Source organism: Mytilus edulis, chromosome 14 (genome assembly GCF_963676685.1).
Source record: "Mytilus edulis chromosome 14, xbMytEdul2.2, whole genome shotgun sequence".
Lineage (NCBI taxonomy): Eukaryota > Metazoa > Mollusca > Bivalvia > Mytilida > Mytilidae > Mytilus > Mytilus edulis.
The window spans coordinates 26,723,483-26,746,278 of NC_092357.1; the positions used below are offsets into that span (position 1 = coordinate 26,723,483).

The following is a 22,796-nucleotide window of genomic DNA, read 5'->3' on the forward strand; positions in this document are numbered from 1 at the left end:
AGAATTAGACACTTCTTCTACAGAGTAACTCGATTTATTAGTACGTTGGCTGGGGCCTGAGTCATCAAAACAGGCGTCAACCATTCGTGCATGTAATGCGATAAATCCAGGTTTAGCAGTTGAGAAAATTTGGGAACGACTAGAACAAAGGTTCGGTTCGCCAGTAGTCATAGAGACATGCTTAAAAAGAAGAATTTCGTCATTCAAGGTCATCGACAAACAAGACCCAAAACGCTTATATGAGTTAGCAGACCTTGCTTCTGAAATAGCTTCAATAAAATGTCAACCTCAGTATAACATTCTGTTTTCGTATTTTGACTCCTCGACAGGAGTTAATCTCCTCATTTCCAAACTGCCATGGAATCTCCGTGAGAAATGTACAACAGATGCAACAAGATACAAGGAACGAGAACAATGTGTCTATCCCCCGTTTACATTTTTCGAACAATTCATACAGAGAATCGCTAAAATGAAGAATGACCCAAGTTTTCAACTTACCGGTACTCATGAGAAAACAAGTAGTGCAAGCGAACAAGATCACACGTATAGGAAATCGTACAGAAATGTGAACATTTCTACTCATAAAACAGAAACAATTGAGGAAAGAAAAACAAACAATGAGTTACACAAGGCAAATTTGTGTCCGATACACAAGACAAATCATCTTCTTAATGATTGTACGGCATTCCGGAAGAAACCCTTATCGGAAAGACGAAACTTTATTCTAACAAACAGTATTTGTTTCAAATGTTGTGGTCCAACAAAGCACAGGGCTGCAAACTGTAAATGTGACAATATTAAATGTGCTATATATAAGAGTCAATCACATCCCACAGCACTTCATGTGGAGGTCTCAGTCCATGAAGGGGAGGGGACCAAGGACTCTGGTAATGATGTTACGGTGACGAGTAAACAGGTTTGTGGGTATCCTGAAAATACAAGCAAATCTTGCGCCAAAATTTTTCCGTTAAGAATTGTAAATCACAACATGCCTGAAAAACATCGTATTGTCTACGCAATGATTGATGATCAGAGTTCGCATATATTAGAAACATCTAATTTCTTTAACGCATTCCAGGATCATGGACCTGATGTAAATTATTCGTTGATTTCTTGTGCTGGTAAAGTTCAAGCAAGTGGTAGGCAAGGAACTGGATATTCTGTTCAGTCTTTAGATGGAAGTTGTATGTTTAGATTGCCAAATATTATAGAATGTAACGACATTCCTTGCAACCGAGACGAGATTCCGTCTCCAGAAATTGCGTTTCAATATCCCCATCTCAAACCAATATCCCAATATATTCCTAAAGTGATGGAAGACATAAAAATAGAGCTATTAATTTGATCGAGACTTATCTGCAGTGCATTATGTATTAGATCAGAGAACTGAGGGAGACCGGGTCCCATTTGCACAAAAGTTACCCTAAGGTTGGGTCATTGTTGGACAAGTCGGTCTTGGAAATGCACATATGCCTGAAATAACTGTATACAAAACATACATCACAAATAGCGGTCGACCAACATTATTTGAACCTTGTCAAAGTAAAATTAAGGTTGAAACCGATTTATTTATAAAAACAGATAAGGATAACAAAATAGGACTTTCAGTGGACGATACACGTTTTCTAAGGTTAATGGACTCGGAGTTTGAAAAAGACACTGATGGGCATTGGACCGCACCTTTGCCATTTCGTAAGAATATTCAACCATTGCCAGATAACAAAGCTCTTGCGTTAAAACGCGCCAATTCTCTTGACATGAATTTGCGCCGTAATCCTACTAAGTTGGAACATGTGAAGTTGTTTATGGACAAAATATTTGAACGTGGTCATGCTGAAAAAGCACCAAGTCTATTACCGAATGATAAGCGATGGTATTTGCCCATGTTCCGGGTATACCATCCTCGAAAGCCAGAATCTATCAGAGTTGTTTTTGATTCGTCCGCTCAATTTGGAGATGTAGCCCTCAATGATGTGTTAATGTCGGGTCCAGACTTGTCGAATAGTCTGCAAGGAGTTCTGCTTAGGTTTCGTCGTGAACGCGTTGCAGTAACCGCTGATGTGGAACAAATGTTTCATAACGTCCGTGTTAAGACCGATCATCGCAACTATCTTCGTTTCTTATGGCACCCAAATAGTGATTTAAGTAAACCTCTGGAGGAGTTTAGAATGACAGTTCATGTATTTGGCAACAGCCCTTCACCAGCTGTTGACACATATGGTTTGCGTAGATCTGTCCAAACCGCATCTCTAGACGTTCAGAAATTTGTATCTAAGAACTTCTACGTCGATGATGGACTAATAAGTTGTTCAAGTGTGAGCGAAGTCGTTGATTTAGTGAAGAATACACAAAGTGAATTGTTGAAAGGCTACACAAAATCGCGTCGAACTCAACAGAAGTACTTAAACAATTTGCTAAAGATGATCTTACGAAAGACTTGAAAAACTTTGACATTGACGAAGAAAGTTTACCGTTGCAAAGAAGTCTAGGCATATCATGGGACATTAATTTAGATGCCTTTGTATTTAGTGTCGATACAGAACCGAAGCCATTCACGCGCCGTGGGGTGCTCTCTACTATCAACAGCTTATTCGACCCCATTGGTTTTACCGCACCAGTAACTCTAGAAGGAAAGTTATTGCTACGCGAGATTATGTCATGCTCTTCATCTACCGACTGGGATGATCCGCTAGAGGAAGATTTTCATAAACGCGTGAAATTATGGGTTGACTCGTTGAAGAACCTTTGTGATTTGCGTATTCCAAGAATGTATTGTATTTATTCAATTGAGAATGCAAGTAGGTTAAAAGCTCATGTTTTTTGTGATGCATCGAAGGAAGCTGTAGCCGCCGTACTTAAAGGTGTTCTCAGGAGAAACTAGTGATATAGGATTCCTTTTTGGAAAAACGAAGGTTGCTCCGAAGCACGGACATACTATACCCCGTCTTGAACTATGTGCTGCTGTGCTTGGAATAGACATAGCAGAGATTATTAAAGATCAATTAGACATAGACAATGAAGACTTTCATTTCTATACTGACAGCCAAATAGTACTTGGCTATATTTCAAACGATGAAAAAAGATTTTTTGTGTATGTCGCAAACCGTGTAGACCGAATCAGAGCTTTTAGTATGCCCAAACAATGGAATCATATCCCGACTAAAGAAAATCCAGCTGTTCTTGCGACACGCCCGTTCTCTGCTAGTGATTTACCATCAAGCAAATGGATAAGAGGACCGAGTTGCATAACAACGAATTTAAAAACTACCGATGATCTGAATTCCCGTTAGTGGATCCCGATATTGATAAGGAAGTAAGGACTGTTATTTCAACGGCTAAATCAACTCTACATGTATCTACATCTTGTCTGTTATGTAACAGTATTGATAAATTTTCTAAGTGGTCAAAATTAGTTTGTTTGGTTCGACTTATGAAAGGTTGCATGCGTAGAAAAAGTGGCGACAAATCAGCTGTTACAACAGAGGAAGCTGAACGTGTGGCTTTAAAACATGTGCAAAACGAATGTTTTCACACGGAACTTGAAGCAATAGGATGTGGTCAGAATTTACCGAAGAATATTTCGTTAATATCACTCAACCCAATCTTAGATAACAATGGTGTCTTGCGAGTTGGAGGTCGTATCAGACATATGCTTACTAAGGACGATAATACTGCAGACTTGCCACTAGACAAACATCCGTATATTATACCGAGAAACCACCATGTCGCAATTCTTCTCATAAGACATTATCATGCGAAGGTTCAACATCAGGGCAGGACAAAGACCGAAGGCGCAATACGTTCTGCTGGTTTATGGAGATTAGGCGTTAAGCGAAAAGTCAATAGTGTCATCCATAATTGTGTACTTTGCAGGAAATTACGTGGCAAGTTAGGTTGGAATCAACTGGCAGACCTGCCAGCTGACAGGTTACAAGTTGATGCACCGTTCACTTATATAGGTTTAAGTGTTTTCGGTCCATGGCAAGTTATTGTCCGTCGAACACACGCAGCAAGTTCTTCAAACAAACGTTGGGGTCTATTATTGACATGCTTAGTATCTCGTGCAATACATGTGGAACTTATTGAGGAATTAAGTAGTGCCTCTTTTATTAACGCTTTGCGAAGATTTATTGCTTTGCGTGGACCAATTAAGGACCGTGGTACTAATTTCATAGGTGCTGCGAAGGAGCTTAATATTGTATCAGAATTCGTTGAAGACACTCCGATGAAGCAGTTTTTATCAGACAATGAAATAGTTTGGATTTTCAACCCCCCTCATGCATCACATTTTGGTGGTATGTGGGAGCGAATGATAGGCTCATGTAGACGTATTCTAGATTCATTGTTATTGCAAAATAAGTCCAAGGATTTAACACATGAAGTACTTTCAACATTAATGTGCAAAGTCAGTGCCATGGTCAATTCGAGGCCATTGGTTCCAGTTTCTAGTGATCATGAAAACCCGTCAGTTATTTCGCCATCTATTCTTTTAACTCAGAAGCCTGCGTCGTCAAGTGGATCTTTTGGACAAGTCGAATTCGGAACAAAGGATGCGATGCGAAGCCAGTGGAAACTTGTTCAGTATCTAGCCGATCAATTCTGGTCTCGTTGGCAAACAGAGTACATCGATAGCCTTCAGGCTCGTCCGAAATGGAAATCTGGAGGTGATAATTTCCTTGAAGGTGATGTCATTCTCATGCGGAAGACCGAGCTTCCTAGAAGTCAATGGCCACTTGGTGTTATTGACAAAGTATTTGAAAGTGATGATTCTTAAGTTAGAAAGGTCCAAGTGTCTATAGTCGTTGATGTACAAAGGAAGTCGTATGTGAGACCAATACGCGAATTGGTTCGATTGATTGAAGCATCTTAAAACTCTTCAGTTCGACAATTGCAAGTGGTTTATATTATAGATACATTGTGAGATTTTTGAGAAATTTAGTATGATTTTTTATGTTCATTCATTCTCATTTTTTTAATGTATGTGTATTGTGGGTAACAATGTATCACACATCTTTTCTCTAGTTTTTCAAGTTTAACATGCTATAGAAGTAATAATTTTTTATCATGTGATTAAAGATAAATGAGTAAATTTTTAATAGCGATTTTCAGTTAGAAATATCGGAAGGGGATTGTAATGTTACCGGAACGGATTTCCGATTTGTTTCCTTTATTAGTATTTTTGTAATGTCAGACACATTTCCTGTCAAAATTGTTCTGCTTTCAACACTTATATTTGCTGGTTATAAGCGCCATAAAGTAAGTTCTTTACATTTATTTATCTTAAAACTATTGTTAGATAAAGTTTACATAAGTATTTTTACTGATTATAAAGTATACGCTTTGAATTATTTCACACACAAATCACGTTGTTCAAATCACTGTATGAAAAGTGCGAATCTTCAAATGAGTTGATCACATGGGTCATGTCAGATTTTTTAATTTTCGCTGTATGGAACGTGTGAATCGTAATAAAGTTTATTTTTTATTTTCAAGATTTTACTAGTATAAAGTCGGCGTTATTCATCTAATATTTTTATGTTTGATATTGATTGTTTGTTATAAATGACTTATGATTGATACATGTATGTTTGCTTGTCATTTACATTGTAATAATTTCTTTTTTGTAGTCTTTTACCCTCAGTAGAAGGAGGAATAAACATATCCAAATTTATAGTGTTTTTTGATTTTGGGTCATGTAACATCACACTGAAACTAAATTCACTATTATAGGCTCATCACAAAATCTGATTTCTATCTTCTTGGTACATTCTGTTTTTGCATACTGCTGTCACTGGGGCTAGTCAAGTAGCATTCGAGGCAGGGACGTGTGTTCGGGTGTTTGGGGGACTAACTGGATGTCAATTCTTGTCTTGATTTAGTGATCCCTATATACAGTCAGGGGCATTACTTAAACAAGTAACTTTTAAAATTACCTATATAAGTAACGAGGTTATTTTAAAAATTACTTTATATAAGTAACTTTTCTAAATATTATTTTTATAGGTGACCAATTCTACAAATGTTACTACTTTTAACAAATGTTTACAGTCATCTGGTTATTTTCCTCATGAAATATAAAATCTAATCCTTCTAAAACACTCATTGCTTTTCTGACGCACTTATCTTTGATATCGACGCTTCTTGGTCAAAGGTTGGTCTCTTGGGACTATTAAAATATTGTTTTCCTTCAAAATCTTGAAAATAGACAGATATAAATAGATAGATGGATTACTTAAGACTTAAAGTTATTTATGAGTTGTAACTAGTTGTTAATACTAATTCTTTCAAAGATGTACAAAATAACTTATAAAAGTAACATTTTTGTCATTATTTTTAAAGTAACCCTTTATATAGATATAGGAAGATGTGGTGTGAGTGCCAATGAGACAACTCTCCATACAAATAACAATTTAAAAAGTAAACCATTATAGGTTAAAGTACGGCCTTCAACACGGAGCCTTAGCTCACACCGAACAACAAGCTATAAAGGGCCCCAAAATTACTAGTGTAAAACCATTCAAACGGGAAAACCAACGGTCTAATCTATATAAACAAAACGAGAAACGAGAAACACGTATATATTACATAAACAAACGACAACTACTGTACATCAGATTCCTGACTTAGGACAGGTGCAAACATTTGCAGCGGGATTAAACGTTTTAATGTCTATTCTCCTCTCAAATCTTACAAATTCTTAAATTTATGATATAAAATGATGTAAAAACTACATTTAGTCCCTGCTTCTATTGAAATTAAAAATAACTCTATTGAATAATTTTATATTTTTTTAAAACAAAAATTACCTTTTTACTTTTTACTTGTTTAAGTCACGCCCCTGACTGATATAAGCAACCACATTACCCATGAAACATAAAATACGTACGTTTATTCATATTGTTTGTTTGTAATGTATTTCTCGTAAATCAGTTCTTTAGATATATAAAGTTTTAAATTTCTACAAGTTCAGTTAAAGTTCTAGATTTCATTTCTCATTCAATTACTGTGACAAATGTACGACTGTTTACACAAATGGAATACATTTACGCATACACATATGTGATCATATTGTTGTGAACACCGCATTGTTTCACTTTCGTCTTCAGTGTGACGCGCCATACTTTTATTTATTAGTTATTAATTATTTCAATGTTCTATTTATATATATATATAATATATATATATATATATATAAAAGGACCTAATAATACAATGATGTGGAATATTTATCAATCTTCTTTTAGGGATTGATATTTTTGGTACAATTATATATAACAGTATTTACTTGCCATTTTGATAGCCTGGTGGTGTCGGTCACAAACTACGTTCTTCCGATTATTTTCGTCTCTATTTAAGTAAATAATATCTACTACTTTGTAAATTAAATATAACATTCAACTAATATATCCTAATATTTAAGATAAATAAAAAAACTGTCTTTGTAAGATGTGGAAATTAATATGGTTTATTTTGCTATTTATTTTGGATACTTTAAATCTTTTTTTTAAACAAAATATACTTCATTCATTGCTATTTATAGTATACTTACCATTAAGCAATAACAATGGATTGGGAATGCCTAAATATTTTTGATTTTCGAAGTATATAGAAGTAGTTTACCACAAAGGAAGTTCTACATAAATGATCATATTCAACAAATAGATTAAGAAAAACTACGGGAAACTTGTTAAATTCAAGTGATGTAACAGAGTGTAAGACGATGAAGAATATTTACCTCCATTGTATATAATTTGTTTAACATTAAATATTATTCAGGTAGACCTGGACAAAATACTATGGGAACATTTATGTTTCTGATAAGTCAACTCTGGTTATTTCAAAACTGTTGGGACATCTTACTTGTAGTCCTGTTCAGTCATTTTTCAGACGTCTTATCATCGCTATTGCTTTGTTTAATTTGGTTATGTCTTTTTTATATTTGTTTTAATTACATTTACATTGGTTGCAATATATATATTTTTTTTTTTACTCATCCACTTAAAATTTTCAGACAACAAACTTAACATTGCTTACACAAATTGAATACGTTTAAGAAAAAATGACTATAATAACATGTAACATATGATCAGTTTGTTATAAAGAAGACGTGTTTTTCGTTTCAATTTAAATTATTTGTGGTGAATATTTTAAACTGTATCGTTTCACTTTCGTTTACAGGTAATCGCTCCAAACTGTTCTTTATAAGTTACCAAATACCGTTTATTTCAATCTTCTATATAGGAACAAAGACACTAAGTAAACGATAACATGAAGTAGAATATATATCAAACTACTTTGAGGGATAAATAATTTAGTACAGTTTAAGTTATTATTTACCTGCCATTTTGTTAGCCTGTTGAGTGTCGATCACAAACTGCGTATTTCCGTTTACTCTACTTTCGTTTCTATTTATATATATAAATAAAAAAATACCACACACCCGCAATATTTTATTGATTTCAATAGAAGCGCTCACATATATCAAAATACGATAAAAACACGTGATATGATAAAAGATAGATTTCGACAGGGATATACTACTGTTGCCTTTGAATTTAAAATAAAATCTTGTGGTTTATTCAAATTGATGTGGTGTTTTATGCTATTTACTACGGACACTTTCGATTTTTCAAAATAGACTATACTATCAATAGATTACTTAACAATGAGTTATAAAAAGATAAAATCGAGACTTACCCTAAGATAACGTCATATCTAAACAAAATTCGAGATAATATATCACCTTTTACAGATGTTCTAAGGCAAACTAAACATTCTAGAGATGATTGAACTTTGTGAAAATCGTGTGATATAATACGATACAATGCATATTCCCCCTTTATAATATCACTTGTATAAAAGTAAATATTGTTCAGGTTTATCGGGAATACAGTATATTTATAACGGAAGTGTGAAAGTTTCAAACAATCAGTATTTGAATATATATGTGATATCATGTTTTTCCGATAAGTCAACTCTATTAATGCCAGAACTGTTCGGAGTTGTAACTTGTAGTCCTAATCAGTCTATTTTCCGACTGTTTATTCTCGCTACTTTTTTTAAATGGGCCTTTTGTATGACATGTCTCATTACATCTGCATTGGTTACAACGAATCCCCGGTGAAATTATAAACCATTTTCATACATACATTGATACATTGTAATGTCTTTCTGCTTTCGTTACAATATGTATGATCAATATAATGAACAAAAAATCAAAAGCTAAATTATTTTGATTTCCTTCCTTATTGATGAAAATGTGTTTATTTTTGTATTCGTTTAGATATTATTCAATGACAAACAGTATCATGTCTTTGTAAAAAAAAATCAAAACTATTAAAGCTTCAGCCTTTTTTTCAGCTTGTATTAACCCTGTCTGCTTAGGGAAGAAATGCATGATAGGTTTTGCAATATCTGTAATCATTAAGACACTGAATAAGTTTACAAATACCCATGTTTAGTCCATCAAGACCAAAATGTTGAAAAATAATTATCCTACTCCCATGACAAAACTGTTGTTGGTCCCGCAGGTAGAGTCTAAATTAACCGCTTTATAAATTAATTAGTTATTGATAATTCGCTTTGAAGACTCAATATATACACTCACGATACTTACTTTTGACAATTCTGGATAATCATATTTCTGTTCTTTGTTCCTTTGGAATTTAGTATTTGATACATTAACTATTTACGTTTCTTTACAAACACCATATAATAAAAAAAATATCAAACGAATGGAAAACAACTGTTGAATTCCTTACTTGGTACTTGAATTTGCTAATGAAAAATTATATCTGTTTAAGAAAAACTATAGAATTATATAAATATTTTTTTTAAATACTAGCGAGACAAACACTTTGCAGAATAGACAATCGAAACGAGGAAATGTAAAAAAGAGACAATAATCAGTAAAACAAAACACATTTCATAACAACATAATGCGTCTAAACAACTTCCATCTCAAATGACTTTACAACAGTATCGTTACTATAACCGTTCTGAATAAGTTTGTTTAAAAGTTTAAATAGGTGTTGAGGGGAAAGACGACATGTCTGTACTTTGTTTTGAATAGTATCAATTTATAAGAGCGCCATTATTCGTAATGCATTTTCCATAGGGTACAACTGGTGTTCCGTTTTTTGTTTCTCGAAGACTACACAAACTAGGGAAAAACGGGTAGCAGTTCCTATTGCTAAAAATACCAGTGTTGCATTACAACCAAAAAAATGTATAGGACCATTCGGCTCAACGTAACTTAAAATGCAGTTGAAAAGGATCGTTTTTTTTGTTTCCCTTAATGAAAAAGGCTTATTTTTAATGGCTCCAACGTGCAGAAATTGAAGATATTTTCTATACTTCGTAAAATGTGAATATGTCTTTCGGCAATTTTTTAACCTAATTGGATAAGCTTTCGATTAAATGTATTTCCAATCCTGTATCATCCAATCAGTAGCAGTATAGGATTCTACTCTGAGTACCATCTTGGGGTAAAAAAACTTGCCGGTAAAATGTAACAAATAATTGCGCTCTTGTAACGATCACACTTCTTTTGTAAGTTTACGGTTGAAAAGTCAGATGAAATGAACAATAGGCTACACATGCAATAATCAAATGATTTCAGCAACCCATTACAAATATTGACATCGTCACGAAATCATCCGTTGCTTTTTCAATTATAATTAGTGTAATAATTGATTTGTTTCAAATCTTTTGAAAGACAAATAACAAGTACATGAACATTAAGTCATATAACAACTTCATTGCATAACGTAACTTCACGTTTGATAAGAACACAAACACATTTATAGCATATTTCTGACCTGAAAGCCAACATCAGTTATATAGTTCAAAAGACATAGTATATTTAATTTCGTAACTGTGATGATAAGCAAATGATCTAAAAACAGATCTTTCGTTGGTAGACCTATATAAACATATTCCCTGTTTCTTTTACTTACCCATATTGTTTTCTTAATTATGCATAACATTAAATTCAGATAGGTACACACTAGTGATAAACACTTTCAACTGTATATTGATGAAGAGCTTATACAAGTTACATTGCAATTTCCTCGAAAAGGACGCTGACAATATGGAATTTCTTTTAAAAATTGTTATCATATTTAATGTATATAATGCTTTGAATGTTAATAGTAGGTTCAAATATCTCAATAATTGAATGTATACCATTTATATCTAGCAACAGTGGAAAAAACACATTGGAAAATAAATAGAGATTAATTGGTCTGACAAATAAGTGATGCATTTATGACTGCATCACAAATTAATTCCGACATCTAATAAGTTGCAGATATTTATGCAAGTAATAAAATCAACCAAGTAATATATCTTATTTGCATTTCTCACCCTTTTCGTATATCATGGAACATGACATGATGACCTATTCCACTAGATAATCCCTTCCAGTCATTTCTTAGTAAGTGGCTCCTGTTGGTTTTAAAAGAGTAAACGGCAATTTAAACCATTAGCGTAAAGAACATCAGTTAAGGATAACTTTTAATGTCTAAACATATAAACATAAACACATCCACTAATTGGATATATCTTTCGCAATCGCATGCATTTCTTTTTACCTCTGTGTGTGATAAAGTATAAAAATTGCTTACACAATCAAAACAAATAGTTTTAAGGGTATACTGTCGACAGTGTACAACGTTTAAATAAGTGCTATATAGATGGGTGAATGTACTTCAAACAAAATAGATATTCACCATGTTGACATTGACTTGACAATTTGACTTAATCAATGCAAACATGCATTAAGGGACTTGATTTGATAAAAACGATTATTATTGTGGATTCATCATTACTCGTTGAATGCCAAATTTTGTGGTTTTCGTTGGTACAGGTGAACCACGAGTTTAAATGATCTAGCTATATACTATGATACTATTTTTTCATTGTTGATAGTTTTGTGATTCGGTTGGTGTTTGTAGGATGGAACCCATCTACTATGGTTTATGAAAAATCATTAAAATTTTCAAACTTTTGACAAGACAAAAAACCTATGTGTACCATTTTCAGATCAATATTGTAGTTTAAGATCCAGATATTTTACTAGCGACCATTTCGATTCAGACAATTCTTACCAAAAACAACAACAAACAATAGTTGAATGCTTCTTATCTTTGCCTTTGATATTCTTGTGTCGACAGCATCGGTACAGCAGTCTTTATCTAAAACATGCATTGAACATGATATACAAAACAGGTGTTATTTATTACTATGAGTACAACTAATTTTTCGAACTGCGGAAACATTAATTGTTGAAATGTGCATCTGTTTATTTGAGACTTGAAATAGTTCGAAACCATGTTTTACATTGTTATAAATCTAATACACGTATGATAATTTGAGTCAAATCGGTAAACATCAATGTACTAGTGTTCCTTTAACTATGTATAGTTGTATTTCTGTCTTTTTGAACTCTTTATTAAACAAAATATTTTATTGATACTTATTTATCAATTTTGCACGCACTGGTTAAAAGACTGATTGATAATAAACACACTAAGCAAAATTTGGAAAGCTTAAAGTTAAACTATGTATTGGCCAAAACCTAGCATGGCATAATTAATAAAATTTTCATCAATAAGTTTTACATTCGATTCTTATGATTGGAAAATCACAAATATTCAATGGCAAGTTATATTAGAGTTGAAACTGATTTCAAACATTTTATTCGACTCTCATATGAGTGAGAAGTTCAGTTAGTTTTAAAACCGGGTTTAATCCATCACTTTCTAAATAAAAATATGCTGGTAGCAAGACAGGAGTATGACAAATGTAATCTATTCGTTTGATGTGTGTGAGTTTTTGATTTGGCAAATTGATAAGGGATTTTCCTTCTTTAATTTTTCTCGGAGCTAATTTTGTTTGCGATTTTAATATTTGTGCATTCTACAGAACAAAAGAAACAGATCTACTATTAAGGTACATAATAAATAATATTAAGGCACCTACGTGAATTATTTTTTTTCCGTTGCATGAATCCATTCATTTCTCGACGACGTATCGTAATGATTATAATGATGTAGCACACAGTAATGACTATTACTGGGATTATGATGATACTGGAAAGATCCGCATATAATATCACCTTCACAAAATAGATTGGAGAATTAAAAAAAATGAATGGTAGAGCATAATAAAGACAACAGTAGTATACCCCTGTTCAAAAATCATAAATCGATCAGTTAAAATGAATAATATGAATGTGGTGATCCTGAAGGATTTTTTGGATAAACTAAAACTAAAACTAATGTACTATTTTGTGGTCAAGGATATAGGTGAGCTTTCATAAAACGTGTTTTTAAGGAGTTGCAAGCACGAAAATGATAAATGGCAATGTCAGTGCTGTGGTAAGTGTCACCACAAATACAAACAAAACATCTCTTTTCATTTGTCAGATATTGATCTACATTTTTGCAAATATTAAACTGCCGAAACTCGCTAATTCTTGTACTTCACCTTCTAAACCATACAACTATTATTTAGCATGGTACAAAAAGCAGAAAAAATTCAGATTGAAAACCGCGTTAAAAGACTCATTCATAAGAACAATTATTTACGTTTTTGCTGTTTTTTGTTTGTTCGAGCGTCATTTATTAAACCTTTGTAGACGAGATACCCGTTTTGCGTACACAATTATGATCCTGCTAACTTTGGTGGGTTTATCAATAACTTATTTCTTCTCACAAGAAAAGTTTGCAGATTTGTCATGACAATACATTTGGCATTTGCCCTAATGTCAATGGTTCTATTTTCAGATCTTTGCGTGGGAATGTTATTTGTACTGCCTGAAACTCTGTTCAATTGGTTTGATGTCTCATGGAATCCATACGCGTGTTATATTCTCTACGTGTATTTCTCAATGGTTTCATTTTATGTGTCAACCTATGCAATCGTAGTTTTATCAATTGACCGTGCATATGTTATTTTAAAACCCTTTGCGTCTGCATCTAAAAGGAAAATATACCGATATGGAATGGCAATATCCTCATGGGTGATTGGATGTATCCTTGCAATTCCTTACGAGGTCTTTGGTACATATAGCGAAGAGGAAGTGTACTGCTCACATGAGGCTCCAAGCTTAGTAAGTAGATTTTTTTTAAAGAAGATGATAGCAATTGATAACAAACACAAGCCAAAACAAATACAACACCATTGACAAAAGTTAGTGTTTGTTGAACATCAGTTGAACCAATGTTACACATGTGCGGGTTGATAGAGAAAATAAAAGAAAAAAAATCATTATATTCAATTAATCATCTCAGATACCATAGATATAATAAGTAGAGATAAACAGAAAAATGTAAAATAACATCTCAAAAGCTTGGTCTCCGGGTATTAAAGCAGGATACTGTTGTATGCAATGTTTGATATAGTGCTACTTTAAAAAAAAATAACAATCTATAAATTGCATTCAAAGTATATGTGATGAAATGTATTTAACGATATTGCTAGTGTTTTTGGTTTTGTGGCCATTGACATTTTATTCGCTACAAAAATATTTGATTTGCGCAACAAACCATATTGATAAAAAAACACAAATGCCAAATTTAAACATAAAATTATCAAAATCAATCCGTACATTTGCAGATACAAAATAAAAGTAGTTTTTTATTTGAAAAGTATATTGGTACTTGCATATTGTAGGACTATCAAATAATTGAATCGTATTTGACAACAAAAAGGTTATTTGTCTTATAGTTGTGTGTGTATAACCCTTGGTTGTCGACAATCATGTTACCAGATGCCTTTCGAACTATAGCTATAAGTATTTCAACTTTTCTTAGATATTTAACCTGTACATTGTAATTTATGTTCTCAAATTTCCATTCTCAATATTATGTTTTAACTCAATAGAAATATAACTTTGTTGTACAATTTGAAGATCAAATTGTGTAAGGATTAGCAAGTATACCATGTGTCTGTAATTAATCAGTTACATGTACGCTATAACTAGTTCAATTTTGGTAGTAAAGACTTATGTCATGAATACATTGAATCTACTGTAAACGATAACGTGATTTCCTATGAAATTATCCTACATCGGTTTTCAATATTCAATTTGATTTCTAGACAATGCATCATTTTACATTTTCACTGTAAACTTTCTAAGTTCACTATGCATGCATGAATCTGATAAAGAATATCAATAACACGTGCAAAAAAAATATAATTGTGTGAATTCGTATTATTCAAGGAGCGCCAATTTAACATCAACGGGGATGGCTGATATGTTACTTTTTCAATATTCTGATCTTCCATTCGATAAAAAAAAATACAGTGGTCAAACAAATGACAAAAAATGTATATTGAATCCAGATTTCCCCCAAACCTCATAGTTTTAAATTTTGAAAAAAAATAATTTGATAGAAAGCGACGAAAACTAAAACGTTCGCGCTATGCTCGAAAAAAAAAAACCCAACTGATTTAGACAAAAAAAAAGTAACCCTACTTTTTTTAAGTTAAATGGTTGCTACCTTATCGATGTGTTACTAAAGATTGAATGTCAAAAATTTGTTACTTTATACAATGATGTTTTCATTAATTATAGGTGATGTTATACTTGGATCTGTGTACTATAATCATAATTCCACTGTTGATAATACATAATAATCATAATCAAACTTTGTGAACGAAAAAGATGCTAAATTATTCTAAATAAAGATTCAGATAAAGTCACAAAACCACAATGGAAATTCTATAAACGATTTTCTGTATTTTTTTTTCTCATCTTAAAGGTCGTACGGCTGCCTACAATTGTTTACATTCACTAACTTTAAACTGTTGTACATAGTTTTCCCATAATCAGGCATACCCCGTATCCTTATTCTTTACACTGTTTATCTACTCAAATTTATTTAATTAGTGTTTCTTATATATCTTTAATACCATATTTTTTGGTAAATGAGTCGGAACCTAAGAAATATTTATTAATCTCAAACTAGTGTTACTAATATCATAAAAGGTCATGCATAACTAACGTATGAAAATGTGGCATAAGATGAAACAGATATATGAATGAGAATCAAACGACAAGGATTAAAATGAAAGCTTCGTAAAATTATGAAAGATTGTCAACTTTAAAAAGAAAGTTCGTGTATCATGAAATCCCTATCCACGTCATCGAGTCTATATGTATTCTTTGAAACGAGTTGTGTAACTCTTCGTAATAATTTGTTCAATTCTTATCATTTAAATCGTGAAAAAACATAGATGAGTAAATACATTATGGGCTGAATAACGAAAAACAGCATACAAATTATCACATCGCAGTGAAATTCGGAACCATACTCTTGTAGTGATTTATCAATTTGTCAGCAAAAAGTTGATTCACAATGTAAAGCTGTGTGTTGTGTATTATACGAACCCCCAAAAATGTATGCTTACCCACAAAAAACTTACGTACAAAATGATAACATATGAAAAATGTATAACTTCGATAGAACCTGATCAGTTTATAACAAAATCTCCTAATTGTTCATACTTACATTATTTAACTCTTAAAGAGTGTTTGGTTTTGTTAAATTGATACGGATATAGAATAGTACTGTTAGCACTGTTACTTTTCATGCTTTCTGTTGTGTATATTTTCCCTTATTACAGATGGTGATTGTGATATAGATGTTAAACATCCAGCTACAACAAAGGCCAAGGTCAGAACTATCAAAATAGTATGTGTTGTCTTTTTCGGTAAGAATGTTTCTTACATGCAGTTTTCTTCTTATTTATTTATTTGTTTGCTGGACATACTAAAATGTGTGTGAATACTAATAAGACAACATCCCATTCAACTCACAATGCAGAACAAGTTAACAGTTTTAAATCCAAATACGGCCATCAACTCAGAGCCTTGGCTCAAACCGAAATACAAGCTATAAAGGGCCAACACAAATTGCAAGTGTAAAACAATCCAAACAGCAAAACCAACAGTCTTATCTACGGAAAAACGACGAGAAGCGAAAACAATCAAACGACAACCACGTAGCAACAGGCACCTGACTAAGGAGGGGTCCTTAAAAATACAGCCGGTTTCATCATTTTATCAGGCGCCAAACTTCAAATTATTCTGAGACAGTATTGTAACATTACGACATAAAATGACACACTGTAAGACATCAGTTGAAATGGCTTGACTCAATAAAACCTATTTTTTTAAACAGATTTTTCATGTTTTGAAGAGATATTTGCGAGAAAAGAAACAGTCAAAGCACTGTGGAATTTAGAAGCCGATAAGACTATCATAGTCTGATGGACTATTGAATTTACTTGAACACATTAGTGCTGTCTCATTCGAATATTTTTGGCGGGAAGAGGCTCGCTACGGTTTAAAAAAAGCCAAATATCACGGCATACAGGGGAATTTGAGGTATATCTACCGGCAGTGGCAAAAAAAGGGCATTTCATTTCGGATGAGGTAACAATTTTGAATATGCAAAAAAAACTTGCTTCAACCCAATCAAAATCCGGCATTCTTATATAAGGTGTAATTAAAACAGTTATTAGTAAACATATACTCAATCAACAAGCATGATCTATGAGACGATATAGATAAAATATTACTCAGTTAGTGAAAGAGATACATAACCAGTGTCAGAACTCTGTTATCTATGATAGATGGTATGCAACCAAACATCCAATATAACAAAAATGAATTCCAAGTTTTCTTTCATTTTTCAGCATATATTATTTGTTGGTCCCCAATTACAGTTGCAGCCATTATGCTTCATCATAATCTCGCACACTATGGATTGTGGTTTATTGTATTTTATATGCTTGCTCCGTTAAACAGCCTGGTAAATCCACTGGTGTTTCTGGTTTTCAACCAGAAAATGTTTCGGCATAAAAAGAAAAAGGGTTTTAACAGAACTACGTTTGATACAGAAACTCAGAGAGTAACATTGTGCAGCTAGATGCACACTGATTATGATCAGAGGCATGATGTGTGCATGCTTGATTTGTTACAGTTTATAGGGAAATGGTAGTTTCGCCGTTATTTATAGCTTTTGTATTGCAAATATGTTAGTTACGAGCATTACACAATTAAAATAACATTTCTACCTATGAAACTATTTGTATAATGACTATGAAATTGAAGATTTATAAAAACATGTGTTTATAATCAAGTATGCACACCCACTGTACCTCATACTCAGGTATGTCGGTCAAATCCCTTACATACATATGCAAATGTGATCTTTGTAACATTTCTTCACCTTTTCGACCGCCTTTCTTGTGAGATTTTTTGACATAATTATTTCGATTTTAATGCTTTTGCAATTGTCTACAATGGGTGTCGAATAAGAATAACAACTATAGTATTTTCATTATATGGAGGCATTAACGTAGCAACAGTGTGTCAATTAAATTTACCAGAAAAAGATTGCGTATTCTTTGCGAAGTAAAACTATTAACACATCGATGATATACCCCAGATGTTTTCGAGTGGTTCGTGTTGCTCAGTCTTTTGTTTTAAGTTTTGTGTTTTGTGTACTGTTGTTTGTATTGTATTCTTCTATTTTTTGGCCACAGAGTTGGCAGCGTATTTTCGATATATGGTAGAGTTAGACCAATACTATATCTTTATCACATATTTATGATTGAATGGGAAACACTCTTTATTGAATGGAACACATTAAAATTTATTTTACTGTGAAAGCCGTGTTCAAGTATCTTGTTCCTTTTAAAGTATAAGCCAGATGAAAATTTGGCGCATCTTAATTAATTACAGGATATGTGTTGCAGCAATGACTGGTGTGCCATTTAGTCTGCCATTCCGAATTTAAAGGCAATGCAAATTTAAACACATGCTATATGACAAACCGTCATGTATTACGGATTACAAGTCCATTTTCCTTGGTTTTTTTTTCATTTACAGAAATATTTTCAACATTCAACATTTAAAATAGGTATCCATGTTATTTAATTGTTTTCAGCATTTCGTTTACCTTCACTTTTACAGCTTGACCCTGTTTTAAATAACTTTAAAAAAAAAAACTGTATGAAACATGGCATAGTGCAATACTGACAAATCAGTTTCACAAAAAGTACTCAAGACAAACACAAAACTACATGTTATATGTAGTTACATTTTAAATTATAATTTAACAATAACAACAATATCGATGTAATGCCAAATTATGTAGTTATGTAGATTGTTAAATATGAAAAACACACAATGAATATCAAAACAAACGATTACAATTAGGAATTGAACTCAACAGTGTGATAGTTAAAATGTAATTTGGAAAAAAGCACTATCAATATCGTTATACCGGTTTTAAGATTTTAAATGCTGATGTCCAAGCTTGATATCAATTTTGTTAACACAGACTGGTTTTAATTACATCGTGAAAGAATTTCTACGCATATATAAAAAGAAACGCTAATGTCGATAAAAATAAACCATACAAAATAAATTGTAAATATAATCACTTTAAAAACTAAGTTTTCTATTGAGGCGATTCTTTAGAAGTGTATACAAAAATAATTAAGCTGTGTTTAAAGTGCACATTTTGTACCTTGTAATAATTATACTATATGTAATACTTGTAGTATATCTAGATAAAGTTATGTTATATTAACAAAAATATATTTAATTAAAGTTACGAAAAAGCTAACAAACATTGATACTAAATTTTAGCCATGGCGTTGTCAGTTTATTTTCTATTTATGTGTTTGACTTACCCTATGGTATCTTTCGTCCCTCCTTTGTCAACTTGCAAGTGAATATGTTAACCACGTCGAGTCCGTACTAATATGTGCTTCAATCTGGCTTTTTATCTAGTTAATGATTACACACGGGTGAACGTGTTCAGTTATTATAAACAATGAATGTCAAAATTGTTAATGAAACACAGATAAATCATGTGATGAATTGATTAGTTCAATAATCGCATTCTTACACAGGAACAAACAATGATTAACGTTTTACCTATAATATGACATTAAAGGGACAACAAACAAAAAAGAATTGCACGAGTTTGTTTTTCTACACATTGTTGGTCAATTACTCTGCACACTTTTTTTATTATTCTCTTTATGTAAACCCATTACATGCACTCACCAATGAATATAATGTTGTCTACGAAAGTATATAGGCGTGAATAACACAGCCTGAATTACTAAAATAATCGTTGGTTTTAAATTTTACGTTTACTAAAAGGTATTCAATAAAACAAATGTATACTAATGATATATCTTATCCTTTAAACAACAATTATAATTTATGTATCGTATATTAGGTGTATTATTGTTCATTATTGAATTACAAACAGTTTTATGGGGTAAATGCAAGTAAACGAAGAAAAAAAGGTGTTCATTAAAATTCAACAAACGTTATCGATGCGTACTGGTTAATAGTATTTGCACTTACTCCGAAATGGTGTGTACATAATAGTATATTAGTCTTAAGCATAATCCAGCTGCTAATCGAACAAACTCGCTTCTGGAAACAACCAAGATGGTCTTTCGTACAGGCTGAAGAAAATCAAATCAAACAATCCTGTTCAACTTAAATGCTTGTCATGTGCATTATGTACACCATAGTATCAATTTAACGTTGTAATAAAAACCTACATGTCATGTAAAAGCAATAAATCAGTCTATATGCTTAAATGAAGAAAAAAAAACAAAAACAAATATCAGCCATGTTTACGCATGTGCTACACCACAATGAATAAAAATAACTAAATCGATTTTTTTAATAAACAACCTTAATGAAACGAAATTTGAATTTTGAAATAAAACAAACACTGAAATAAAAATACTTTTAAAAGAAAACAGTCATCAATAATAAATCAAAAACGAAAGCGAAATCGAAAACAAACACTTTTTAGTTGTACAATGGCAACTCCAAACAAACATTTACGTCAAAGGGACGATCTTATTGTTTCAATACAATTCGTCTGTTATTCCTTTGTCTGTTGTGACGTTTTGGATGTTAATGAACGTAATATATGTATTACTGGCAAGTAAATAAGTCGGAGATGTCGATGCCACAACTTATTTGAAGTCTTATTAGAATCGACCATGCATATAAAGATTTGGTTGTGCACCTATTTCAAACGGGAAAGCATATTATTCTAACGGAAATGGTGTTTATCGTGCTCGGTCATTACGAAATGATTCTTGTTAACGTGTCAATCATTGGAATAATGTTTTTCAAGAAGGTTACTTGTTTAACACGGTTCGACTGGTACAGCATGTGGATAGTGTTAACATTAAAAAAACGTATATGGTGTGTAATAGTGTATGGCATATGGTGCAATATTATGGTGATATTGTGTAGGGTGTAAGAGGATTGTGTAACGGTGTATGATGAATGATGTGATTATGTAACGTGTATATAAGTGTGGTTATCAAAGTTTATTACAGTAATCTACAATATTGTGTACAGCATTCTTTTTTTTTAATATAATTGCATTATTGGTAATTTCGGATGGTGTAGATAAAACGTGTTCAAAGATAATGGTACAAAGGTGCAACGTGTAAGGTTTAACGGCACAGAGTGTATGGTGTGATGGTTCCGGTGAATGGTATATGGTGTTAATGGGACGTTTACACCTTCCACGGACTGTATTACTAATGATTTTGTCATTCGTAAATCAAAACCACTATATATTATTGTTGTATACATATGCTTTTCCAAGGCTCTACAATCTATCAATACCATACTATCAACGCCCGGTATTTACATTTTCTATTTTCGTTATGGAAACATACTTTTGACGTCACCTTGTTTCGTTGTAATGCCAAAACACCATTTCGTAGAATTTTCGTTTTATGAAAGTTTACTATAAAAAATAAATTGAAATAGACTGATTTGTTAATTTCCTGTAAAAAAGAGATTAATATAGTGTATCTGAATCTTGACCTACTTAAACTGAGGGTTTTGATGTCAAAAATTGAGAATATCTGGTAGTATCTAATCAATTAAGTTAGTCGTAGCTCGGACCAGCCATTTTTGTGAATTACTGTGTTTGCGTTAAAGGTAGATTTATTGTAATTATACTGGTTGGCGATAACAGGTCGCCATATAATAATAATACATTAATCTAAAGAGGTTGAAAATCAAATCAAATGCAGAATAAAAAACAATTGAAAACAAAAATATCTATTTTTTGACAAAGTATAATCTGCTTTCTATTCTCGTTACATTTTCTTTTCGTATATACATGTAGATATATGAAGATGTGGTATGAATGTCAATGAGACAACTCGCTATTCAAGTCACAATAAAATGAGGAAGGTATATATTCAAATGATCATTTTTATTGCTGGCCGTATCGTGCTAATTCATAAAGTCTTGTTTACATTCTTCTATAATCTCTTCTCATATCGTGCTATTCCATATATTCTTCTTTTAATTTTTTTCTATAATGACTCTTCCTAACGTGCTACTTGATATTCACATGTATTTTTTTTTTCTAGTAATTCTTTATCATGTTTGAATCTGATTCCATGTATATTGGTCACTTCATATGATATCCCTTACTATTATCTCCTTTCAGAGCATCTATTCTTCCTCCTGAACATCTTTTGATAAAAAAAAATCAGAAATACAAACGGATTTGCAAGGCTGTTTATTGGAGCGAGGACATAAAGTACTACACTCCACGTTCCGCCTTCAATGCCTTTAAGATTAAGCAAAAGCGAATCAATTGTTATTAGTGCCCAACAAATTATATATACTGAAAACAAAAAGAAAAATAGCACACTATTTATTATTTAAGTTAAATCTAAGTTCAGTACTGTGTAACGAGTTA

The 22,796-nt window shown here is 32.3% G+C and overlaps 2 protein-coding genes across 2 annotated transcripts; both read left to right on the forward strand.

Annotated features, from left to right (window-relative positions):
- The first annotated feature begins 1,469 nt into the window (after positions 1-1,469).
- On the forward strand, positions 1,470-2,441 carry LOC139504087 (uncharacterized). The gene has a single exon (XM_071294147.1). The coding sequence runs from the start codon at positions 1,470-1,472 to the stop codon at positions 2,439-2,441; it is 972 nt and encodes a 323-aa protein (XP_071150248.1).
- Positions 2,442-3,442: 1,001 nt separating this feature from the next.
- On the forward strand, positions 3,443-4,774 carry LOC139504089 (uncharacterized). Its single transcript, XM_071294148.1, has one exon. It carries the CDS (start codon positions 3,443-3,445, stop codon positions 4,772-4,774), a length of 1,332 nt encoding a protein of 443 aa, XP_071150249.1.
- Positions 4,775-22,796: the final 18,022 nt, after the last annotated feature.

What these genes read in the sequence shown, in the direction of transcription:
- LOC139504087 (XM_071294147.1), top strand. Translation starts at nt 1,470, where the DNA reads ATGCCTGAAATAACTGTATACAAAACATACATCACAAATAGCGGTCGA.
- LOC139504089 (XM_071294148.1), top strand. Translation starts at nt 3,443, where the DNA reads ATGCGTAGAAAAAGTGGCGACAAATCAGCTGTTACAACAGAGGAAGCT.